General features: G+C 41.6%; 1 protein-coding gene across 1 annotated transcript in view; it reads right to left on the minus strand.

Moving 5' to 3' along the window:
* The window catches only part of LOC143298554 (integrin alpha-PS1-like), a 74,353-nt gene that overhangs the window by 30,075 nt on the left and 16,619 nt on the right, over positions 1-27,659 (minus strand). The window contains exons 3-13 of the mRNA XM_076611433.1: positions 27,232-27,317; positions 25,235-25,454; positions 19,898-20,017; positions 17,732-17,948; positions 16,464-16,551; positions 16,037-16,175; positions 13,655-13,743; positions 11,862-12,157; positions 10,193-10,370; positions 7,296-7,469; positions 4,497-4,733 (exon numbers count right to left, since the gene is read on the minus strand). Of these exons, the coding sequence (XP_076467548.1) occupies positions 4,497-4,733; positions 7,296-7,469; positions 10,193-10,370; positions 11,862-12,157; positions 13,655-13,743; positions 16,037-16,175; positions 16,464-16,551; positions 17,732-17,948; positions 19,898-20,017; positions 25,235-25,454; positions 27,232-27,317 (1,844 nt within the window). The remainder of the gene's footprint in view (positions 1-4,496; positions 4,734-7,295; positions 7,470-10,192; positions 10,371-11,861; positions 12,158-13,654; positions 13,744-16,036; positions 16,176-16,463; positions 16,552-17,731; positions 17,949-19,897; positions 20,018-25,234; positions 25,455-27,231; positions 27,318-27,659) is intronic.

A 27,659-nucleotide genomic window follows, 5' to 3' on the forward strand; every position in this document is an offset into this window, starting at 1 on the left:
TACAAAAAAAAGGATATTATTTTCTTGAAATTGCATTTAATTTTAAATATTTACCCTGATCCACTTGTGTAGACTCCAGCAGGGGGCTAATTCCTGTTCTGTGCAAAATACTACTACTCTGGCCAAAAAATCAAAAGTAACTGTGGCTAGTGACCTCCCATATCATATTACCTCCCTTCTGTGTGGCAATGCAATGTCTTTATGTTTGAAAAAGACTAATCTTACAGAGGCTAGTCTGTTCTTCCAACAGATCAAATCTTTTTTCTTTTTTGTAAACAAGTTTTGACCACAACATACTTCCCCTACAAAGGCGGCCTCTTCCACTCAAGCAGGAAGCTGTCATTAGATCCTCGTATCCCCATTCACATTATTTGTATTTGTATTTCTTTTTATCACATCAGATTTCTCTGTGTGAAATTCGGGCTGCTCTCCCCAGGGAGAACACATCGCTACACTACAGCGCCACCCATTTTTTTTTGTATTTTTTCCTGCATGCAGTTTTATTTGTTTTTCCTATCGATGTGGATTTTTCTACAGAATTTTGCCAGGAACAACCCTTTTGTTGCCGTGGGTTCTTTTACGTGCGCTAAGTGCATGCTGCACACGGGACCTCGGTTTATCGTCTCATCTGAATGACTAGCGTCCAGACCACCACTCAAGGTCTAGTGGAGGGGGAGAAAATATCGGCGGCTGAACCGTGATTTGAACCAGCGCGCTCAGATTCTCTCGCTTCCTAGGCAGACGCGTTACCTCTAGGCCATCACTCCAGTTATCATGATTGCCACAAATATGACCAAACAAAATTCCATTATCCTTTTTTCCAGGCCAAACGCAAAAACCAAACTAAATCAAAAATCTGTCTGCTACACCACTGATGAAGGAGCTCATAGGACATCCTAGTATCAATGTTCACTTTTCATCACTTTTTGCTCTTCCGACTGTTTTTTTGTTTGTTTTTTTAATGCATGAAGCTCTTTGTTGAATGGTACAGTTCACAGTTTTATCAAAATTTAAAGACTATTCCAGACCTCAAGGGCACAACCTTTTTTTCAAGACTTTTCCATCCCTGGAAATAGTTATCTCATTTTTCCAAGACATGTCCAGACTTCCATGGCTGTACCAACCCTAGTCAATCTTTACAAGGAAGAATTTGAAATGAAGCCACATAATGATATTTTTTTTTTTTTTAATAATAATAATAAGTATTTATATAGCGCTGAATCTTGCGCAGAGACAAATCAAAGCGCTTTCACACTAGTCAGTCACACGCGTTTATAACTCTAGACTGAAAAAAAAACAGAAATAACAACGAAGGGGAAGGGAAGGGAGGCTATCTTGGGAAAAGTTGGGTTTTAAGGCCAGACTTAAAAGAGCTGAGTGTGAAGTCCTGACGAAGCGAAGGGGGAAGCTCATTCCAGATACAAGAGAAAGAGCGGCGGCCCACAGTGGAATCTGGGTTTGAATCTGGGTATGCATAGACAGAGTGGATCTGAAGCCGATCATAGAGAGCGAGATAGAGAGTGGATGTGAAGGCAGCCACAGAGATTGGAAGGGGCAGAGATGGGCGCAATAGCCAAGTGGTTAAAGCGTGGAACTTTCAATCTGAGGGTCCCGGGTTCAAATCGCGGTGACAGCGCCTGGTGGGTAAAGGGTGGAGATTTTTACGATCTCCCAGGTCAACATATGTGCAGACCTGCTAGTGCCTGAACCACCTTCGTGTGTATACGCAAGCAGAAGATCAAATGCGCACGTTAAAGATCCCGTAATCCATGTCGGTGTTCAGTGGGTTATGGAAACAAGAACATACCCAACATGCACACCCCCGTAAAAACGGTCATGCACGTAAAAGCCCACTCGTGTATATGCCAGTGAACGTGGGTGTTGCAGCCCACGAACACAGAAGAAGAAGAAGAAGAAGGAAGGGGCAGATCTGTGAATACATTTATAACAAAGAGTGCAGATCTTGTACTTTATTCTGTGTGGTATCCCAGGACAGCTCCTTCAAAAATGCTGGTCACCAGAGTCAAAACACACTCTTTTTTTTTTTTTGGTGCCCCATCATGCACCGTTTTAGTGGCACCACTCCCACGCCGCTCATTTAGATTCCCCCTTACATGACCACACCCGGGTTCATCTGTCACAGATCCATTGTCAGCAGTCCGCAGGGAACCATCAATGTTAGGTCGCCAGGAGGCCACACACCACAGGAGACCCTGTACTGCTGCTGAGTCACTTCGGTGGTGTTCAGTGGTGCCTGTTCTGATTCAATGTACTTAGGACACCACATACTAAACCCCCTACCAACGACAATAATAGCTTAGTTGCGGAGCCAGACTGAGTCAAAACACACTTGAACACAAGGGCTTCACTGACATTGGTGAACTCTTTAGGAATGTGATAAAAATATCAGCCAAATATGAAAATCATATATTCTAAAAAAAATTTTAATTTTTCGAAATTTTAAAAAGAGAAAATAAACTGGATGGTGCTGCACTGTGGTGACACACCGTGCTCAGGGAGAGCAGGCCAAACTTCACACAGAGAAATCAGTTGTCAAGTACTGAAATACATTCAGGATACCAATCTCTCCGGGAAAAACCCTAGCCACATAAAAACCATAATGCAACAAGAAATATTAGCTACACCCAAGAAAGAAAAAAAAATGCAACAAGAACCATCACTCTTCAGAGATGCTGGATATCTAAACACCTCTCAACCCCCTCCTATATGTTGTCAAAAACTGATAGCACATGAATTACTGCCAATGCTGCCCGTGACAGCACACTCCGTACTGCTGAGTAAGTCTGCTGACAAACAAAGGTCTCAAACCAGACAGCAGCATTAAACCCGGCAGGACTGACAAAAAGAATGATAATGATAATAATAATAATAATAACAATGATAATGATAACAATAATAACAATAATAATAATATATTGTACTTATATAGCGCAAACTCCCATATAATGGGCTCAAAGCACCCCCACATGAGTTTCAGTTTCAGTTTCAGTAGCTCAAGGAGGCGTCACTGCGTTCGGACAAATCCATATACGCTACACCACATCTGCCAAGCAGATGCCTGACCAGCAGCGTAACCCAACGCGCTTTGTCAGGCCTTGAGAAAAATAAAATAAAATAAAATAAATAAATAAATAAATAAATAATAATATAATTTTAAAATAAATAAATAAATAATAATAATAATAATGAAAAATAAAATGAATAAATAGATAAATAAATAAATAAAATAAATAAATAAAAAAGATAACAATGATGATAACTGAAACTGAAACTCACATGAGACAATACATATACAATAGTGCGTTACACCACACAACAGGACATAAGGTCATGGAAGTGAAAGACAAAATCTGTATACACCAATAAAATACTACAAACTGCAGGTCGTCTCAATGGCTGCCCATCTCTCACAGCATAGATTACAAACTAGCTACCATGTGTTTTAATCTCATAAACCATACTACACCCACATATCTTTGTGACTTACTTTCTATCAGTACTCCTTCTAGAACTTCATGCTTGGCTGCCGATTCCAGAGTGCTCGAAGAAACAAAAATCCAAAAGGTCAGGGCCCTTTCTCTTGACCCAGTGGCATGAAGCAAACTGCCCTTCCGAGTCCGTCATGTGGATTCCCCAGTTCAGTTTCAAACATCTCTCACAGCACACCTCTTTCCCTTTCTTCCTGCCATCTCAATGACTTCTTCTTCTTCTTCTGCGTTCACTCGTACGCACACGTGTGGGCTTTTTACGTGTATGACCGTTTTTACATGTAGGCAGCCATACTCCGTTTTCGGGGGTGTGCATGCTGGGTATGTTCTTGTTTCCATAACCCACCGAACGCTGACATGGATTACAGGATCTTTAACGTGCGTATTTGATCTTCTGCTTACGTATACACACGAAGGAGGTTCAGGCACTAGCAGGCCTGCACATATGTTGACCTGGGAGATCGTAAAAATCTCCACCCTTTACCCACCAGGCGCCATCACCGTGATTCGAACCCGGGACCCTCAGATTGACAGTCCAACGCTTTAACCACTCGGCTATTGGGCCCGTCATCTCAATGACAAATGTGCTTCTTGGACTTCTGCTGGCTGTGTGTGTGTGTTTGCTTGAGTGTTTGTGTACACACGCTTCCTTGTGTTTGGTATGTCATACCTGAATGCACATATATTTATGCATACTTATGACTTTTATGGCACATGCCACAAGTTCGCTGTCTGGGAGGTGTGAGCAACAGTTTGAATTATTATCATTATTATCAATATCATCACCATCATCATTACTATTATTATTATTATTATCATTATAATTATTATCATAATTATAATCATCATTATCATCATCATCATCATGATCAATATCATCATCACACATTCTTCCGATCAATACATTCTAACATAATTCTCCTTTCAAAAACGCCAACCAACCAACTAAAACAAAACAAAACAAAACAAAACAAAAAACATCCTTACGTCCTGGCCTTTCCCCTCGTCACTGTGGTATGTCAGCCCGGGAGGTTTCTGGACGTACACCTGAGTCAGGTAGGCGGACTCGTCCACGTTAGAGATGGAGAAGGTGAGCTCGGCCTGGGAGTACTCCCCCTCGTGCAGGATGTAGGTGCTCCCTTCCTTCCTGCGCTGCAGCGCCACGCGGAACTGCAGGTTGCTGGTGCACTTGTCGTTCGCCCCGCACTTCTTCACAAAGCCCACCTGCACCAAACAACAATGCTGGTTTAACAGTCTGGTGTGTTGCAGATAACAAAACATTCTGGTGTGTCATGGATAACAGAATGCCATCCGCAGTTTTTTTTGTACAAATCCCACCTGTACCAAACAAAGGAAATTTTCTATCTAAAATTACCTTTAAATAACATACTTAACCGTGACCCAACTAGTGCAGACTCCGGCAGGGGTCTGACATTCCTGTCCTGTGCAAACTACTATCCGCCTATGTGGAGAAAATGAGAGTACTACGGCCGATAACCTCCCAGAAGTAGGTAACGTCCCCTTTGTCCCCCTGGCTAGCGCCCTCTTTTTCCGGCAGCCATCTCAACACCTGTTCCTGTGCACTTCATACGGCTAAGTTTTTCGCATTTTCTATCTGTCTATCGATTCTTTGGCGTTTCTGTTTTGTGTCCAATTATGCTGGTTTAACAGCCTGATGTGTTGTGGATAACAAAACATACTGGTGCGTCGTGGATAACAGAATGCCATCGGCAGTTTTTCACAAAGTCCACCTGCATCAGACAACATCAGTTTCTTCTTCTTCTTCTTCTTCGTTCGTGGGCTGCAACTCCCACTTTCACTCGTAAACACAAGTGGGCTTTTACGTGTATAACCGTTTTTACCCCGCCATGTAGACAGCCATACTCAGTTTTACCAGGTGTGCATGCTGGCTATATTCTTGTTTCTATAACCCGCCGAATGCTGACATGGATTACAGGATCTTCAACATACGTATCTGATCATCTGCTTGCGTATACTCATGAAGGGGATTCAGGCAAAAGCAGATCTGCACATATGTTGACCTGGGAGATTGGAAAAATCTCCACCCTTTACCCACCAGGCGCTGTAACCAAGATTCGAACCCAGGACCCTCTGATTTAAAGTCCAACACTTTAACCACTCAGCTATTGCTCCCATCCAATGCAGTTTTAACATTTTGGTGTGACGTGGATAACAGAATCCCATCTGCACTTTTTCACAAAGCCCATATGCACCAAACAACTCCAGTTTAACTCACTTAATACTGCCAGTTAGCACCCCTGACTTTCCCCACAGACGACCCATTTGCATGGGTGAGAAATAAAATCGCCAAAAAACAAATGTTAGAATTTATGACCTGAAATTTTCCAAACTGATCAGTAACACAATGAGTTAGCTGGGGACAAAATATGAAACTTCCTCCCTTCTTATGCTATCATACAGCGAGATGATGAAAGTATCCATATTTTTTGTTCAAAATTTGCACACACTGATGACTTGAAAATGAATCCAGGAAAGCACAAAGAGTTTGAAACAGATTAAAATCAGAACCATATATAGCCACAATAGGGCCCCTTCGTCCAACTCTGTTGTCTGCTTTGTGACTGACACAAAAACTGGGTCAGACGCCATCTCGGCTGCTCCCAGTATGAAGGCTTGAGAGCTAGGCAAGACTGAAAATTTTCCATCCCAAACAAACTGAAACAAGACTTTGTCTACAACTCCACTGCATGCATGCATGTGTGTGTGCGTGTGTGAGTGCACACATGTGCGTGTGTGTATGACTGTGTGCGTGACTCATGTGTGTACTTACAAACATTACCGTTAGTGTTTGGTTCCATGTATTTTTGCATGCACATAGTTGTTTTAGTGTTTAAATGCATGTTTTACAGATCAGTTTTTACACTGTGCAACACAACTGAGCATGTTTTACAAGGAAATGCGCTATACAGATTATATTAGGGATTTTTTGCTTTTTGTTGGGGTATCAGATATTGTTTTTGAGTGCGTTGTTCACACTTTGCTCTAAGACATATATTTGCAGCAAATACAATATTTCAGAAAAAGGATGTTTGCCCTCAATATATCTTTTCACTGTACTATACTTTTTTGTAATGTGTATTCACTAATTTGTTTCATTCTGTGTTATGTTCAGACACAAAAGGAAATTTTCTATCTAAAATTACGTTTAAATAACATACTTACCGTGACCCAACTAGTGCAGACTCCGGCAGGGGTCTGACATTCCTGTCCTGTGCAAACTACTATCCGCCTATGCGGAGAAAACAAAACTACAGGCGATAACCTCCCGGAAGTAGGTAACCTCCCCTTTGTCCCGCTGGCTAGCGCCCTCTTTTTCCGGCAGCCATCATGACTCCTGTTCCTGTGCTCTTCATACGGCTAAGTTTTTTCGTATTTTCTGCCTGTCTGTCGATTCTCTGGCGTTCTTGTTTGTTGTCAAATTATGTCTCCAACCAGGTCACATAATTATGTAGCTCGATTGGGGAATCGTGCTAAAATTAAGGCGTGATCGCAATCAATTAGCTGACACTCTGGGCCCTCTACTCCTGGCCCTCTCAACAACGCCAACCCGCCGCCTTCTCCTAAACCTATGGCTCGCAAGGCCTGAGAAGCGCATTGGGTTCATGCGAAGATCAGCTATCTGCTTCGCCACTCCCCCCACAACTCCCTATCTTTTATTTACGCAGCAGATGTGGTGTCGCGTACATGGATCAGTCCACACACTTTCGACGCTCTCCTTGAAACTGGAACTGAAACTGCACTTACATAGGTAGAGACGGTGTTGGGTTCGGCCCCAGCCACAACGCCGTCAGTGGACAGGATGGGGTACTCGTTGATGTTGGGCAGAGGACTTCCTGGACTGCCCGGGCTGTAGGCTTTCTCGTCGATGGAGAAGGTCACGGTCAGCTCCATTGGGTTCAGCTTGTCCGTGAACACCTCCTGCAACACAACATGTCGTCAGCGTCAACAGTGGTGAAACGATTTCGTTGTGCGAATCCGTCGTCCTGCTGTTTGTTCGATTGAAGCGGTGTGAGGTTGTTCTGATTGTGAACAGCATGCTCAGTCTGTCTGTAAAGGCAGGGTGTGTCCACACTCTCACACACATACAGCACATATACAACACACACAAACATACCATTAAGTCAGGGTATGTTCACACATGCACACACACATACAACACAAAGACACACACGACACATACACATCATCATCCTGCTATTTATTCAATTGAAGTGGTGTGCAGTTGTTCTAAACATGAACGGCATGGTCAGTCCAAGTGTCTGTAAAGGCACGGTGAGTCCACTCACACACATACAACACACAAACACACACGACAAACACACACATGAGACAGATGAGAGGATAAGATAAGATAAGATAAGATAAGAATAACTTTATTATCTCCAACTGAAGAAATTTGGTCAGGTGCATTATCACAACATAGACAAGTAAACAACATAGGGACCGTAACTGTAAAAGTCAAACAGCTTTTACGAATATTACAAAGATACAAATGTAAAAAATATCACATACATCGTTTCATACATACATCCACACACTGCAGGTAATAACTAGTATTCTTAATGTAAAAACAGAAAGAATTAAGAAACATTATTTGAATATAATTACAAACATAGCCTACTATACTGCACATTGATTATAATAGACAGGTAAGACAAGAATAAAGATGAATTGCGGAAAACCACAACCAGATAATCAGCACACAACCGCACCCCCCCCCCTCCTCCCCCCCACCCCACACACGCGGATTACTTGATTAAACAAGAGTAATAAACATATGTTCTCAAATAAAAGAATAAAGGATGATGGAAACTTGGTTGTTGGTGTGCTATGTGTGGAGACCAGCGGCCAGTTTCGTGATGGAGCTGTGGCACTGGACTGTGACACCCACACTGTGACAGCCATCTAGCTGACTGTTGGTGAATGAGACACCCTTTTTTTTTTTTTTTTTTTGCTGCCCCATCATCTGCACCGTTTCAGTGGCATTACTCCCATGCCGCTCATTTAGATTCCCCCTATATACGGCCACACCCGGGTTCATCCGTCGTAGTTCCAGCGTCGGCAGTCCACAGGGAACCATCGATGTTAGGTCGCCAGGAGGCCACACACCAGAGGAGACCCTGCACTGCTGCCGAGTCACTTTGGTGGTGTTCAGTGGTGCCTGTTCTGTTTTAACGTACTTAGGACACCACCTACTAAGCCCCCTACTAACGACAAATGAGACACCCTTTGTTCATGTTAATAGTAGGCTGTGTGTATATCTGTAAATAATGTACATTGTGTGCTACCGTCAGCGTTATATTTAGTGTGTTTAAGTACCTTCCAATCAGAAAAAAACAGACTTGGTGATACTAATTTTGTGACAAGTGAACATGGTGAACTGGATTGTCATTATGGTCGTGCAGTGTCAGGACGCATTCAGGTAGGACCGTACTTATCATTTCTGACCAACAAATGTATACTGCGCATGTTAGAGGGTAGTTGTAGGACTAACAGCATGATGTCACTACGATTCTACCTTTATTTGGTGACAACACAGGTGACAGCAGCATGACACATTGTCATGGACAAGGAGGGGTGTGTGTGCGTGTGTATGAACGCTGCCACTTATGGTAGACCCCTCTCCTTGTAGCTCTCCCACGTGCTCCATGTAGCTAAGGAAGTCTATGGAATGCACGTGTTGCACTGGAAAGCATGACGTGCAGATTTCTGATTTGTGAGTTATGGAAAGTTTTCTTCGTTTGGAAAACCAGCACCATTAGTCAGTGGAGCAAGACACTTGGCCAGGTCCACAAGTGTAGGGTCCTATGGAGAGGAACGCTCAGCCGGTATTTTGGCCGGAGCTCAGAAACCGTTGAAGTTTTTGTCTAGGGAACTCCATTCTCCCTGTGTGGAGACCTGACTTCATCACGCTGTTTGAGTGGCCGTCTTCCGCCTGGGGAGCTCGAGCGTCGCTGGTGGACGTGTTTCCCCAAGCGCAACACCAGAGTCCACCCTTCCAGGACAACGAACTGCAAACTGTGTGGTGCCAGTTTCTATCCCCCTTCTGCCCCCCACCTCCTAAGTTGAGTATTACTGGAAAAAAGACAAACTGTCACAGAAGAGGGTGACGAAGGGAAAATTTCTGGGTGTTCCTCATGCTGAAGAGGAAAGCGAACAGACTTCTTCTTTGTGGTGTCTAATCGTTAAGTATCGTGTCTGTGATTTGTGTTAAAAGTATTGAGAGTAAATGTTTTGTATCTGTTTATTCCAGGCTTTTGTTTGGATAAAGGTGAGAGAGCGTGAGAGAGTTGGCCATAACTTTTGTTTGAAAAGTTGCACGCGACACACATGTAGGTAGGACACACGTTTCAGGGTGATAAACAAAGCATGATAACTTGTGAACACTTCAGCCATCTATGAACGCTCTACAATTAATTGCAACCCAATGGCAGTGTGCGTGTACTTGAGGAACTTTATCTTCTTTTAAAAAGTATGGAAATTTCTGAATACTAGGCAGATTTTTTTTTTCTTTAACGCAAACAAATGCTGGTGGGTTAAAGCAATGTTAATGTAAAAAAAAATTCTAAAATTAAAAAAAAAAAAAAAAAACAGAAAAAAAATCAAAATAAACAAATAGAAAAAAAAAACCCCAGACTCACCTTGAGGTAGGCCATATGTTTCACACACTTTCTTCCTGCTGAGCCCTGAGTAGAAAGCTGGATCAAACCCCTCACTGTCTTCTTCTTGGCGTCCCTTGAGTCCTCCATCTCCAGACGAGCAATGGTCAGTTTTGGCTCTGCCTCCAGCACATACTCCACATCCAGATCTGTGTTAAAGCTGAAAAAAAGAAGATGAATAAATAAATAAATAAAAATAAAATTGCATTTCTTTTTAATTCCTTTGTTTCAGAGTTATTTTTTTATGCATGTGTGTGAAAGATGGTTGTGAAAGAACAGATACATTTGCTTTTTTTCTTCTTATTATTACATCATTTATCATTATTGTTATTACTATTATCATCATCATTGTTATCATAAGCTGGGGATATAAATACAAATGAAATAAGATGCCCACCCAACCTCCTAGAAAAAAACAAAACAAACAAAAGGTAAGATGTTGAAAGCTATAACATTATTTCTTTGCTGTTTCACCAACTATTTTCTTACACCAACAGAACACATCGGCTAACAGATCAACACAGAAGATGGAAAGAAAAACATAGAAAGAGAGAGGGAGAAGGAGAAATAATCAGACAGATATCAACAGAACAATTTGTGCAATCTCATTTTAAGGGCTAAAATATATATATATATATATATATATATATATATATATATATATATATATATATATATATGTATATATGATAGTCAGTCGTGTCCGACTATGACCATCAGAACAGCAGAGGAGGCAACTGATGTTCTGACTATTTGGGCTAGAATTTGATTATAGTGGAAAGTGTCTTGCCCAAGTTACATCCCCACTCTCTCGGCCAAGAGGGTTTCAGGACGGTGGGCATTGGGATGGTTCCCAAAGGGCCAACTAGCCTACAAGGCTGCAGCACTAAGAGCCAGTGCAATTTTGCCTCCTAGTTTGAGAGTCATAGTCCTTCACAAAAGACTAAGCTGTAAATGGTTTCCCATTGACTGGAGAAACTATTGATAATACAGCTCTCACTTTGCTGTTGGCCCAAATGTAAACTTATGTCAATCTGTGATATAAGCCGAGTGTTGGGATAAAATCACCAACTTACTCAAGCACACGTTTGGAATTCTTCATCTCAGGATTGCATCACTTTGCTCAGCAAAATCAACTTCACCACTTATGAGTACACAAAAAACACAGAACAGGAATCCACACCCCTGCCGGAGTCTGCAGCAGTGGGTCACGGTTAAGTATGTGCAATTAAAATACAGATTATATTTTAAAAGCATACCACACTGATCTCATTTTAACAAGCTTCACCTGTCAAGGGGTTAAAAAAAAAATAATACAGGTGAACTTATGCACGCACATTCTGATTTAACCCAACAGCAACCTCCACCACTAGTACACACGCCCCCACCACAAGTACTCATGCCCCAAACCACAAGTACAAACACACGCCCCCATCACAAGTACACGTGCCCCCACCATAAGTACACACACAAGTACACACACCCCCACCACAAGTACACCCCCTCCATCACATGTACACACACCCCCTATCACGAGTACCCACGTCCCCTCCACCACAAGTACACACGCCCCCACCCCCCAACCCCACAAGTACACATGCCCCCCACCACAAGTCCACACACCCACGCCACAAGTACACACGCCCCCCACCTCTCTTCTGGCTTGGCGCTGAAGGTGAGACACAGCTCCAGCTCCGCACAGTGTTGCTTGGTGCCGTCCTTGGCACAGTACTGGGTGGTGCTCAAGTCAAGCTTCTTGGGGTTCGTCGTGATCTCCGGCTGCAGGCGGATAATTGGCCGAGACCGCAGGAGAGAAATGATGCCGGACTCATAGGACCCGACCAGGAGGTCTGGGTAGCCGTTGGCATCCAGGTCCATACCCCCCGAGAGGGAGTAACCAAAAGACGTCAGTTTTCCAGCCACTGGCACGTCGCTTGCCGTTATCCTCTGTTGGACAGATTACGTGAAGTTCAATCACGGGATTAATAGGGTTAGTGAGTGCATTTTACTTTGTTCAATTTTAGTAAGGGCACTTCATTTTCCTCTTGGTTGTTGCCGGGTGCTAATCACTTGAGAAAGGAACATCTGTTTATTTTATGTGTGCATGCATGCATGCAAGTGTGTGTGTGTGTGTGTGTGTGTGTGTGTGTGTGTGTGTGTGTGTGTGTGTGTGTGTGTGTGTGTGTGTGTGTGTGTGTGTGTGTGTGTGTGTGTGAATGCTTGTGTTTTAACCACCAAAAAAAATTAAAAGAAAATAAAAGAAAAGAAACTGTCCCCTGTCTTCACAAACCTAATAAAAGCATTTACTTTCTTTCTTTCTGGAATTAAATCATACATCTCTGAATGGTCATGACTCATTTACACACAGTCCCACCGAACATGTGTGGACTGCACAAGAAAAGTTAACAGAACCTGACATCGACTATTTCAGTGCTGAAATGAAATGAAATTATGGTGCTTAGAGCCTCGCCGACCACTAAGGCCATCTCAAGGCTATCGCCACGTTAATAACTACTACAAGGATAAAAAAACAAAAAAAAACAATTAAAACGATTCACCACTTCAAACTTTCCACTCCAAAGTTTAAAAAAAAAACTTCCATAGTTTAAAACCTTCAAATCTGGTTAAAAATGTTCGCTTCTTTCAAGAAGTCCATCAGCGCCCACGGAGGGACATCACGAAACAAAGTCTTCAAAGAAACCGCCGTGTAATGTCTGTGTCTAACGTCATGCAGATCCCAACAGTCAAGGAGCATGTGTTTCACGGTGAGAGGCTCATCACAGGGAATACATCGAGGGGCCTCTTCCCCCTTCAACAAGTAAGAATGAGTAAAAAAAAAAGTGTGCCCCGCATGCAGTCTGCACAGCACAGACTCCTCCTTTTCAGTGCTACAAAGTCCAACATGTAAGGCTGCTGATTCTGGAGTGCTGACAATTCCTTGAGGAAATTTTTAAAACAAGGTCAATGCACTCTTGTCCAGTCTTGGCCCAGTAACTTGGAACAAACTGCCCTTCTCATGGGTTCCACAGTTCAGTTTATAAAGTCTCTCAAAACACCCCTCTTCTGTTCTGCCATCTTATCAATAAACGTGCTTCTTGAAATTCGCTCGTCAAGTGTGTGTGCAAGTGCGGGTGGGATTGTCTGCATGTGTATGTGTGCACATGCTTGTTCAGGTATGGTGTACTTGATGCATGCGTGTCAATGTATGTGTGGCTTTTTATTGGTAAACACCACATAAGTACCTTCTGCCTGGGAGGTGCGAGCATCAATCTGCATTATTGTGATTATCGTTATAATCATTATCATCACCATCATCATCATTATTATTATCATTATTATCATCATCATTACCATCATTATTATATTATCATTATAATTATTATCATCATCAGCAGCGTCATCGTTAAATTAGATTTAAGACATGACCGCAGCTGGCAGGCTCACCTGTGCATACATGTCGACGACACCCGTTTTGGACCCGTGGTAGATGTACACAGCTCCGTTCCCCTCATATGGGGCACCCACAGCAAAATCTGTAACCACAACCGTTCAATGTTTTTCTTTTCTGCCTTTATGGAGCATGTCTGCGCTACCTTTGACAGGTGCAATGGCCAAGCGTTTAAAGCAATGGGCTTTCAACCTGAGGGCCCCGGGTTCAAATCTCAGTAACGGTGCCTGGTGGGTAAACGGTGGAGATTTTTCCAATCTCCCAGGTCAACATATGTGCAGACCTTCTACTGCCTGAACGCCTTTCATGTAAACACGCAAGCAAAAGATCAAATCTAAAGATGCAGCAATCCATGCAGCATTCAGTGGGTTATGGAAACAAGAACATACCCAACATGCACACCCCCTGAAAATGGAGTATAGCAGGGTAAATAAACAAAATGGTCATACACGCAAAATGTCACCTGTCTGTATAAGCATACGTGTGCATGACTGAAACCTAACTGAATGACACAGGAAACGAATGATGAGCGCCCAGTGGCAGCAGTCAGTCAACCCTACCCAGGTAGGCAGCCTGTGGTGCAAATGACCCCACGTTTGTAAAGCGCTTAGAGCTTGGTAGTTTGACCTAGGATAGGAGCTATACAACCATCCATATCATTATCATCACCTTAAGTGTGGTGGCTGAGAGTATGCCAGCATATCGACATTAACCCTGTTGCTGACAAGTATTATGATAGTATTATGATAGCACGTCCATGGTAGTAAAACTGCAGGGTTTCAATGGATGTGACCATAGGAAATGCTGAACTTTTTCCAGACCAGACTGAAAATTTCTATACTACACACAAAGCTAGACTGAACAAAAAACTTGTCTCCTACACTGCTGACGAAAGAGATTGGCAGTATTCTATCACTAGTATCAGTGTTCAATTTCCATCATTTTTTTTTTTTTTTTTTAGTTTTTCGTTTGATTGAGGGGTGAGGGGGTGGGGGGGGGGGGGAGGGTTGTAGTTGTTTTAACGCATTAAGGTCTTTGTTGAATGGCACTGGTCAAAGGTTTTATCAAAATTCCAAGGCTTTTCCATACCCTGAAAGACAAAAAAAAATTTTTCTAAGGCTTTTCCAGCCCTTTAAATGGTTCGGCTATTTTTTCCAAGACTTTTCCACACTTCATAACTGTGTATGAACCCTGCAAAAAGCAATGAGCAAACAAACAAAACTCTTTAAAGGGAGTAGTACCACAGTGAGGCAAATCGCTCTCTCGTGTTGAAAGGAAATTTTTTACCAAAAATTACGTTTAAGTAACATACTTACTGTGACCCACTAGTGCAGACTCCGGCAGGGGTCTGACATTCCTGTCCTGTGCAAACTACTATCCACCTATGCGGAGAAAACGAAAGTAGCTACGGCCGATAACCTCCCGGAAGTAGGTAACCTCTCCTTTGCCCCCCTGACCTGACTAGCGCCCTCTTTTTCCAGCAGCCATCATGACAATGCTTTTGTCATGAAAAAAAAAAGAAGAGAGAAACAATGCTGTAGAGCATAATGCTGAGTGAGCGACGAGAGTGTGCGTGCATGCGTGCAGGTATGAGTACATCCCCACACACGCACCAGTCCAGCAAGCACTTGTGGGGATGAAGCATGCAGCTTCTTCTTCTTCTTCTGCGTTCACTCGTATGCACACGAGTGGGCTTTTACGTGTATGACCGTTTTTACCCCGCCATGTAGGCAGCCATACTCCGTTTTCGGGGGTGTGCATGCTGGGTATGTTCTTGTTTCCATAACCCACCGATCGCTGACATGGATTACAGGATCTTTAACGTGCGTATTTGATCTTCTGCTTGCATACACACACGAAGGGGGTTCAGGCACTAGCAGGTCTGCACATAAGTTGACCTGGGAGATCGTAAAAATCTCCACCCTTTGATTGGATGGGGAAATGACTCGCTGTGACATGTGCAAGCACATTTCTTCACAACTAAACATATTCTCAGGATAATGGTAATACTCTAAAATCTGTGTGTGAGAGAGGTATATTTCTATTTTACACACACAAACGCACTTACACATGCACAATATGACACTCACACACACATGACAAAACTTTATCAGCAAAAAAAAAAAAAAAACAACCAACCAACCAAACCCTGAATAGGGATGCATTTCACAACTTTACCCACCTTGCTAAGAAAATTTAAAGGAACAAAAAATTGAGAGCAGAATTTTCTGAGGTTTCATGCCTTGTATCCGTTCATATTTTGATGCCCAGCCCTTCAGGCTTGTTCGTATTAAGCATCGTTCACATGGTGTTCTGGCTGACTGTATTACTAAAGCTACAGTGACTTGCAGAAAAAAAAAAAAAAAAAAAGTACATACCTTGAAATCCATCAATGTTCACGTCTCCAAGCTTCGCCAGACTCAACCCAAAACGGGCGTGTTCACACCCCAGGCTGACACACTCGGCGTCAGACATCTTCCGACTGAGGATCAGAGTGTGCTCAGTGGTGTTGTCAATCTGGAAAAACACGACACTGCTTGGTCAGTTCTGCCTGTCAAATGCCAAGCCACACTCACAGTCCAAAATATTGTCATTCTGAATCACACAGGCACCCAACATAAAAACTGGCATTTTCACTGCTCATCTTAATGTGTAGTTGTTCTGGAGGCTTGTAAGATGTTTACTGAATATACCTGTGACTGTGTGAGTACTTCACTACAAAATGTTTACTGAAAAACTTACTTTATTTTAACTTCTCAAAACCAAATAGAAATATATATATATATAAAAGCAAACAATGCTTACCATTTTGTTGCTGCCATAGTAGATGTAAATGGCCCCACCACGTCCCTTCTCAAAGTAGTATGGAGCTCCAACAATCAAGTCGTCGAAACTGCAATTGATAAACACAGAATGTTCAGTTTCATGCGAACTTCAGAAGGTGGGGTTGTTGGGGGGTCGGGGCGGGGGCGTGGGGGGTGGGGGGGATATTTATAATTTCTACAGGCACACTGCTTCCCTAACATGAACTTGTAATCAAAAAGAAACAAACAACAACAAAAGAGACTAATTTATCTCATAATTCAACCAGAATTCAAAATACTCACACAAATTGGACAAATATATCGCTTGATTCAAATGAGAACTCTAATGCTCACCCAGAAGGACAAATCTATGTCTCAATTCAAATAACAAAGCAAAATGCCCAGCCTCACCCAAGTAGGACAAAACTCTGTCTTGATTCAAATGACAAATCAAATTCTCATCCAAGTTTAATAAATATGTCTCTTGATTCAGACAAGAATTCAAATGCTCACCCAAGTAGGACAAATCAAACGACAAATGACAATTCAAATGACAATTCAAAATGCTCACTCAATTAGGAACACTTTATCTCTTAATTCAAATGACAATTCAAATCTCACCCCACCAGGACAAATCTATCCTTTAATTCAAATACAATTCAAATGCTCATCCAAGTTTTTTTTTTTTTAATTAAAATATAAAAAAAGCTGAAGGTCCAATAGCATTTTAAGGCTGTAGGGGGAGTGAATTCATATTCACGGAGTCTAGGGCTCAACACAGGAAGGCAGGGCCCAACCCTCTCCTTCCACTGATTTAACCTTCCCCTACAGAAATCAGGTACCCATCCACAACTGGGTGGAGTGAGGAAAACTCAGAGTAAAGCGCCCTTTCCCTAGGACACAGCACCATGCTGAAATGGGGCCTTGAACCCTGAACAATGGGTGAGCACTGACGTTCAACGCCTAACCCATTCTGCAATGGTGCAACATCCAAACAGGACAACTGTATCCCTTAACTCACTCAGTACGGCCAGTCCTCTCTTCTCCTCTACACAGATCCCTCGGATGTCCAGTGGGTGTCTCAATGACCCAACCTTTAGCTTCCGTCGTCAGAATTGTGGTATTCTTTGTCAACATTCACCTCTTCAGTGTAAGAGCCTTCCGCTGGTAATGTTTTGATGGTGGTTATTGGGGTGAAACGCTATTAACGTCGTCTCTTTCGCCGTTCGTATGGAGAGAGTTAATTCAAACAAGAAATCTGACACTCACCCGTCGCTGTTCAGGTCCACGGCCAGCAGTGATGACCCGAACCCCGCAAAGTTCTTTGTGCCCCGCAGGATCTGTTTGGGGTCATAGGGCATGACGTCAGACTGTATCCCCTTGTTCTTGAAGATCACCACCTCCCCTTTCTCCTGCGAGCGAGGGGCTCCCGCCACAAAGTACAGGTTGCCCGTCCCATCAAACGTGCCCAGATCCACAGCGTAACCTGAAAGCAGAAAGGTCACTTTATTTGCATTTTGTATTTGTATTTCTTTTTATCACAACAGATTTCTCTGTGTGAAATTCGGGCTGCTCTCCCCAGGGACAGCGTGTCGCTACACTACAGCGCCACCCATTTTTTTGTATTTTTTCCTGCGTGCAGTTTTATTTGTTTTTCCTATCAAAGTGGATTTTTCTATAGAATTTTGCCAGGAACAACCCTTTTGTTGCCGTGGGTTCTTTTACGCGTGCTAAATGCATGCTGCACATGGGACCTCGGTTTATCGTCTCATCTGAATGACTAGCGTCCAGACCACCACTCAAGGTCTAGTGGAGGGGAAGAAAATATCGGTGGCTGAGCCGTGATTCGAACCAGATTCTCTCGCTTCCTAGGCAGACGCGTTACCCCTAGGCCATCACTCCACTTTATGTCCCACTTTCATCACATTTTGTACCATCACTGCAGGGGCACTGCAGTTTTTGTGGACCAGCTCTACAACAGTCGAGTGCACTGTCAAAGCCAGACTTCGTACACAAAATGAACACATCATCATCAAAGATAAACTCAGTCCCTTTGAAACCAAAGCCGAACAGCGTAGAGGCTAAAGCCAACTAGATAGAAACTGAGTTACACAATGTTAAAATATACATTATGTGTCCAAATTCAAAGTGGTAAAGAATATCTATAAATCAATGCTATCTGACATAGAATAGGTACACAATAAGTTTCTTGTGTGTTTATAATGCAACACGATGAAACGATATACAAACTACACCAATGTTATTTTTGGTATTGATCTCCATGCTCTGTAATGTTATCAAACATCATGCCTATTGCATAATGCTTAATTACAATACTAGTTGGTTTTTTTATGTTGTTGTTTGTTTCCCCTCGCCTTTGTATTCTTTTTTTTTTTTTATTATTTCAAATAATTCATTTTGCCTCTAAAGTGCCAAAGACATACATAAACACCCAATAAAATGCTTCAGTATTTACCAATAACATACATAAATGTCCACAACATTTTAAAAATTCCCATTTCCATTTCAAATTTGCTTTCTCCCAACAGGCACCAGTCAGAAAGCTTGTTATGTCTGCTTTAATTATTCAAGACTCACTTTACAGTAGTTTGTGTCCTAGATAATTCAATACTCCCTTGCAGTAGTTTGTGTCCTAGATATATTTTTTTTACCAATATCATCCTTATCATTACCCTCTGTGACTAAAAATTGCCTGGCATACAGGCAACATAAGTTAGAATAATGCATGGCACTGAACAGGTTAAAATGAAAAGAAAAGAAAAGAAACAAGAGAGGCAAGGCCTTCAAGACTCACTTGTGATACACTTTAAAAAAAAATCCAAGCTTTTTATGCATTGAGTATAATTTCAAAATGTAATGTTTAAGATGAGAAAGATCAGTTTAAAGCAAATTAAGTCCCCTAGCACTTATTACAGAGTAATTTCCCTTTTTTACTATCTACACCAAAAACGTTTGCAAAATAAATAAAACTTCCATGCTTAGCAAAAGAAGTTCCTGTTTGAACAAAAAAATGATAATAATGACTGCTCTTGTTGTTGTGTCAGAATATCAGATCAAAGTGCCAAGTTAAGAGAATACAAAAAATATAAATATAACAGTAAATGCAGTTTGCATATAATTAGGCTTCATTTTTTATGTTTTTTTGCCCATCCCAGAGGTGCAATATTGTTTTAAACAAAATGACTGGAAAGAACTGAATTTTTCCTATTTTTATGTATAATTTGGTGTCAACTGACAAAGTATTTGCAGAGAAAATGTCAATGTTAAAGTTTACCACAGACACACAGACACACACAGACACACAAAGACAACCGAACACCGGGTTAAAACATAGACTCACTTTGTTTACACAAGTGAGTCAAAAAAAAAAACAGAGAGAAGAAAACCCTTGTACCCTGAGGGCCGGACACTCACCCAGGTATGAATACAGGTTGGTTGGAGGTGCCTGGGGCTCCCCCTCCTCAAAGCAGGGGGTGGAGATGTAGTTTTTGTTGACTCCCAGCGCATCACTTATGTTCATCAGGAACATGGCACCTGCAGACATAAATGACATATAAATAACACAGTCAATTCATCACTCAAACAAAACAACAACAACAACAACAAAGAAGAATATTATCATCCTCATCACTGTGTAAATAACTAAGATGCAGATATCAACATTAACTCTCTCCATACGAACGGCGAAAGAGACGACGTTAACAGCGTTTCACCCCAATTACCACCATCAAAATATTGCAAGCGGAAGGCTCTTATACTGAAGACGTGAATGTTGACAAAGAATACCACAATTCTGATGACGGAAGCTAAAGGTTGAGTCATTCAGACACCCACTGGACATCCGAGGGGTCTGTATAGAGGAGAAGAGAGGACTGGCCGTACTGAGTGAGTTAAGGCCTGATCAATGCTTTGGGTTTCTTGTTAGGTAAGGCATCTGCTCATCTTTTTTTTTCTTTTTTTTTTAATTTGCAGATGTGGTGTAGCGTGTATGGATCAGTCTGCAAGTTTGACACTTCCTTGAAACAGAAACTATCAACTTAAAGCAGCAGTTCTGTTCTAATTATTTACAGAATACGCAAAGCATGCAATAGGTATTGCGAATATAAAAAAGACACATACTGGTCTTAAAAATAACATTGGTAAACAAAACATATGCAGAGTGCCAAAATGGAAGAAACTTCTGTACACAGTGTTTCGAGAAATATGGTCCAAAACGATTTTCTAAGTTCCAAAAGTAACACATTCTGGCACTATTAAAGTATTATTCATTTCTTGTAATGATTTCACAAAACATGCAAGATTTAAGTAGAACCACTTTTCTATGACAATAAATTAAAAGTTGACAATGATGTATTTCGCTTCAAAATTCAGATAAGTAAGGATGTGCTCTTGGTAAGAGATCTCTGATTGACAAGACAATTAGAAATTTGATTAACAATAATAACAAGAAATTTTTCAGTCACAAAGGGTTTTCAAAAAAATCACATTTAATGTTAATCTTCTTGGGTACATCATTAATTTGTGCAAGATCAATAAAGATTATCTAATTAAGAACATCAAAATAGAGAACAGTGAATGCAAATCAATAAACAAAAGTATTACAAATCATTACAAAAACTGACAAAGGATCAAGTGTTCTGTAGTATAATATGCTTCTGGAACAAATCTGATATCTGTTATTAGGTCTTTTGAAGAGTGGGAAGAGAGACTGGGCACAGTAGTGTACTGGCACTCTACTTTAAAGCAAATTTAAAAAATCAAAGAAACAGCAGAAAAGTGGTCACAATCTAGAATATGTCAAAACGTCTACGTAACAAGCAAAACACTAAAGAAAATGGACATTTCCAGGACTGATATATGCACTTTCTGTGGTGAAGAAATAAATTCAATACACTACCATTTATGGAACTGTAAGATCTTTCAACAGTTTTGGAGTGATCTTTGAGATAGTTAAACAAACCAGATGTACGACCAGTGCCGCACTGACTCTAATAAATTCAGTTCAGAAATGATCAACATACAAAAACAATTAAAACTTTTGATTCAATCATCCTATTTGTCAAATATTTTGTTTATGAATTTGCACATGAAACAAAACACAACAAAAAACACGGAGCATTTTCAGAAAGATCTGAACAATAAGTACAAACTAGAAAAGAGTAAACATTTCGTTCAGTCAAAACAACCTCAATTTCTTTTTCTTTTCTTTTTTTAAATGACATCCCTACCAGAAGCTTCTTGAACATGACTCTTGCATTATTTGTACTAAGTTAACCAAAGGAAATGCTGTACACGTGCTCGGTTCTACTTGTACATGTGGCTATGTCCTTCTGTACCTGTGCCAGTGTTTTGTTTGTTACCTAGATGTTTTGTATGTGTGGCTATGTCCTGCTGTAGCTGTGCCAGTGTTTTGTTTGTTACCTAGATGTTTTGTGTGTGTGGCTATGTCCTGCTGTAGCTGTGCCAGTGTTTTGTTTGTTACCTAGATGTTTTGTATGTGTGGCTATGTCCCGTTGTACCTGTGCCAGTGTTTTGTTTGTTACCTAGATGTTTTGTGTGTGTGGCTATGTCCTGCTGTAGCTGTGCCAGTGTTTGTTTGTTACCTAGATGTTTTGTATGTGTGGCTATGTCCTGTTGCACCTGTGCTTGGTTCTATTGTGTATGTTTCGATACCCCTCCACTTCCGTGCTTGGGTTGAGTCCTTCAATATCATCAGTGTCAGCAGATTCATGGGGAGCTGTTGTTTGAGGGACGTGGTGGCAGTCTCCACTCTGGGAGGGACGCTCACTCAGTCTGGCTCCGCGACTAAGCCATTATTGTCGTTAGTAGGAGGCTTAGTAGGTGGTGGCCTAAGTACGTTAAATCAGAACAGGCACCACTGAACACCACCGAAGTGACTCAGCAGCAGTGCAGGGTCTCCTCTGGTGTGTGGCCTCCTGGCGACCTAACATCGATGGTTCCCTGTGGAGTGCGGACGCTGGAACTGCGAAGGACGAACCCGGGTATGGCCGTGTATGGGGGAATCTAAATGAGCGGCGTGGGAGTAATGCCACTGAAACGGTGCAGATGATGGGGCAGCAAAAAAATAAAAAAAAAAAAAAAGGTTCTACTGTGTATGTGTGGCTATGTCTTGTTGTACCTGTGCCAGGTTTAGGTTCTATTGTGTATGTGTGGTTATGTTCTGTTGTACCTGTGCTAGATTTTTTATTTTGTATGTGTAGCTATGTCCTGCTGTAGCTGTGCCAGTGTTTTGTTTGTTACCTAGATGTTTTGTATGTGTAGCTATGTCTTGTACTTGTGCTAGGTTCTATTGTGTATGTGTGGCTATGTCTTGTTGTACCTGTGCTAGGTTCTACTGTGTATGTGTGGCTATGTCTTGTTGTACCTGTGCTAGGTTCTATTGTATATGTGTGGCTATGTCTTGTTATTATCATTAGTAGTAGTAGTAGTAGTAGTAGTATTTACGCCCAATCATGAAAATAAGCCCTAGGCGTTTACAAACAGAACACAAAAAGGAAGAAATTGACCACAAGATCCGAAATATTATCAAAAATTATTCATCACACACTTCACGGCTGCTCAGCCGAGCACAAAATCCGGCTCTTTAGTTGGCCGAGCAGCGTCTAGCATCTTGGGTCAAAATTTTTTTAATGCCAGACTTTCCCACCGCACTCTGCACTGGCCAGCGCATTCGCCGCGGTATTTCTGGCCCCGCGCGCCAAACCTGGACACTGCCTTCTTTGTTTCACTCGGCCCCGCGGCCCCCGCCCCACTTTTCCCACCTTTTCACAGCTTCCACACATTTCCTGCAGCGATTACAGAAAGTTGAATTATTGCTATTCCTGGTTGTATTATTGGAGTGCAGTTTGATTTGATTTACACAATTTTAATATTTTATCAACATCATCGTTTCATTTTTTTTTTTTTTACCTTAAAAATCTTCATCTTTCTCGTGGAATGAAGGGCACGGCAGTGCCATAAGCCGACAGACACTCACCCCGCTCTTCATCCCCCTGCTGCTCGCACTCACCATGCTACAGTGTGTTCATTTAAACATTTGTTGTGCTGCCAAGGAAAATCGCACAACTCAAAAGGTAAGCTGATCTGCATGCAGGCATGCTAAATGTTCTGTATGAATTTACGATGTTATTGTGATAAACGCCTGTTTTCTTAGAGAGGGATTTAAACTTAATGATTTTTGCGATCATGTTTCTGCTTATCCTTCTCTTCTCTTTCTTCATTTATGTTTCAGCCGTTGCCGCAACAACCGCTATGTAAGAAAACATATTGTGTTTGGAGTCAATGGAAAGCTTATTTTGTGTTCTTTTTAGAAAACCACTTCTTTAGTCGTTATTTCCGATCCATCCGAGGAGATGATGCGCGAAAGAAACAAAGCAGATTTACCGCCGAACAAGCATACAGCGAGTGCCGCTGGCACGGCCTGTTTGTCAGCTGCGTTTATTTATATCCATGCCCTACTTCCTGGGTTCACGAACTTTCGCTGGGCCAACTAAAGTGCCAGCACTGAACACCCGTGACTTGTGAGTGTATTCAAACAAATTAAATTAACACACACACACACACACACACACACACACACATCCAACAAAACTCACAATCTTTGCAGAGGCATTTGTTGTTAAGACAAAACATTTTAAGATTTTAACTTTTAACACCGACAGTACTTTAGCCACAGATTGACAGACACAAGCAATGCAAACACACACCCACACCTTTGTTTGCACATAAGCCAAAAAAAAAAAAAAAGTATTTAGAAAAAAAACAAGCAAAAAAAATTGGACATGATATCACAATGCACACACATCACACACACACATGCACGACACCCCCACGCCTATGTTTACATACGCATCAAAAACAGCATGATAAGTTATCTTTCACAAGGACCCTTTTTTTTTCTTTTTTTTTTAAATCATTTTCTTCTCCTGTATCCAACCAACAACAACAAAAAAAGAATAAGGAAGAAAGAAAAAGAGCTGGCATTATTACAACATTGACTTGCAGCAAACGATAAAGTCACTACCTTCAGGGTTCTTATAGATGTGACCAAACAAAATTCCATAGTTTTTCCAGACCAAACTAAAAATTTCAATACCAAAGCCAAACTGAATCAAAAGTACTCTGCTACAATGCTGACAAAGAGACTGGTGGATATCCTGATATCAATGTTCAATTTTCATCACCTTTTTGTGTGTGTGTTTGTTCCTTTGTATGATTTTTAAATGCGTCAAGCTCTTTGTTTAACGGTCCTGGTAAAGGATTTTGTTAATGACTTTTCCAGACCCTACAGGGCAAAACATTTTTTCCCCCAAGACATTTCCAGCCCTGGAAACGGTTCTTTCCCAGATTTTCATGACTGTATTTTTTTTTTTTTTTTTTTTTAACTTGTTTACCTGAGACTTTCCCAGCGCTGAAAATGGTTCTTTCATTTTTCCAAGACTTTTCCAGCCCTGAAAGTGGTTATCTCATTTTTCCAAGACTTTTCCAGCCCTATGAATGGTTCTCTCATTTTTCCTCCAAGATCTTTCCAGCCCTAAAAAAATGGTTCTCACATTTTTTTCTACCAAGACTTTTCCAACCCTGAAAGTGGCTCTCTCTCTCTCTCTCTCTCTTTTTCCCCTAAAGGCTCTACCAGACTTCTGTGACTCTGTGCAAACCCTGTATCAAAAACAATAACAACAACAAAAAACAAACAAAAAAAAACCCCAGCCTATAACACCCCAGTCTTGCCTCGCCAAAAGACGGATCCCGGCGCCCCCATGACCAGAGCGTCGTGGCCGATGACGGCACTGATGCCGGCCTGGCACAGACCCAGGTCCTCCATGTAGTTGTTGTGGGGGGCCTTCTTGCAGGGGATGTAATACTGAACCTCATAACTGTTCAACGGGATGGTGAACGTGTAGCAGATCCCCAGACCCGCATTGGACTTGATGTAGCGGTGGGCACATGTCTGGTAATAATAATAAAAGGACATTTGATACGCCCAATCTAATGAAACAAAAGCCCTGGGCGTTTACAATGAAAAATACAATGATGTATGCATACTAAAAACACACGAATACACCCGCACGCACAAATCCTCCCGCTCCAACTGCAACCCACAAACCCACACCAACTCCACACAAGATGTAGACACACACACATGCATGCACTCAAGGACATCTTGGTAGTTCAAGGCATATGAACATGTGTACATTTAAAATAGTAAAAAATAGTAGAAGTGAAAAAAATTTTTTTTTTTTAAAGAAGAATTTTTTTGTTAATTTTAATAAATAAAAATTAACTTGGCTAAAACATAAAAGTGAAGACAAGGAATTATTTCCTGATTTGAATGGCTGGAAATAAATGAGTTTTCAAAGAGGTTTTGAAAGAAGGGCAAGAAACAGCATGATAGTGAGTGGGGAAAAGTGACAACAAACAGAAAACAAAATCATTTTTGATTTTTGACTGATTGATGTGGTTACTCACACAGTGCCTGTCCTTGGTTAGAGGCCAAACTCTTAACTCTCTCCATACAAACGGCGAAAGAGACGATGTTAACAGCGTTTCACCCCAATTACCATCATCAAAATATTGCAAGCGGAAGGCTCTTCTACTAAAGACGTGAATGTTGACAAAGAATACCACAATTCTGACGACGGAAGCTAAAGGTTGGGTCATTGAGACACCCACTGGGCATCCGAGGGGTCTGTGTAGAGGAGAAGAGAGGACTGGCCGTACTGAGTTAAGCGCTTTATAAACATGGAGTCACTTTCCACAACAGGCTGCCTATCTGAGTAGAGCCAACAGGCAGTTGCCTTTGTTTAGGCACTCATCATTCGTTACCCTGATTCACTCAGTCAGACATCAGTCAAACACACACACATACAGATTAAGAAAGGCACATATACAGCACTTACCAAATGAAATGAAATGAAATAAAATGAAATCTATAAAATAAAATAAAAATTAACAAATAGGAAAATAAGAAAAGAAAAGAAACGAGCGAAACTACATGCTCCGTGACCTTGTAAGCGACCGAGGCCAGAACTGAGGGAGAATAAAAAAAATTTAAAAAAGTTTCTTTTCTCCCTTTGCCAGTCCCTTTACTGATAATGTGAAAAAGTCTTCACACATCAGTTAACACTTTGCCTTTCTACAGGTACACGATGAAGGGTTTACAGGCCTCTCATTATATCTGCAGAAACATTCCCATCAGCTAACACTAACATTCCCATCAGCTAACACTTTTATTTACAGGTAAACGCCAAAGTGTTTATACAATCACAGGCTTCTCAATATCAGTATCAACATACACACATTATGGAAACACAGGCACTACCAACCCTCCCAACCACCCCCCACCACTCACAATCAGACACACACACACACACACACACACACACAATTATACCATCGCTTACATATACATATATATATATATATATATATATATATATATATATATATATACATATATATATATGCACAAACACACAAACACTTCAGCCTCAACTTCCGCAATCACAAAAATGCACACAGAAGTGCGTGCGCTGTGCACGCACACACATACACACACACGCACACTACACACACACACGCACACACACACACGCACGCACACACACAAACACACACACGCACACACACTTTCAAGTACACACACAACGTCCTTTCCTTTTTTTTTTTTTTTTTTTTTTAGTGTTTAGCCCCTAGTGCTGTGGACACGTCAAGCTGACCCCACTCACCACGATTTTCTTCCCCTTTCCATGGCTGCGCAAGACAACGCCCAGCCACTGGTCCTCCGCGTTAACATTTCTGTCGATAAATAAAGCTGCAACACAAAAGTACGACGTCTCAAACAATTTGCCAGAGAAAGTGAACCTACCAAAAGAAATATACACAAGTCACAATAAAGCGACATAAGGGTACACCATGAACTGAGAAGAATTAAATATGCACTGTGTGTGTGTGTGTGTGTGTGTGTGTGTGTGTATGTGTGTGTGTGTGTGTGTGTGTGTGCGCGCGTGCGCGGGCATGCGTGCGTGTGTGTGTGTGTGAAAGCAGCACTGTCACTGTGTGTGTGTGTGTGTGTGTGCAAGCAGCACTGTGTGTGTGTGTGTGTGCAAGCAGCACTGTGTGTGTGTGTGTGTGTGTGTGTGTGTGTGTGTGTGTG

This window comes from Babylonia areolata, chromosome 2 (assembly GCF_041734735.1).
Source record: "Babylonia areolata isolate BAREFJ2019XMU chromosome 2, ASM4173473v1, whole genome shotgun sequence".
Lineage (NCBI taxonomy): Eukaryota > Metazoa > Mollusca > Gastropoda > Neogastropoda > Buccinidae > Babylonia > Babylonia areolata.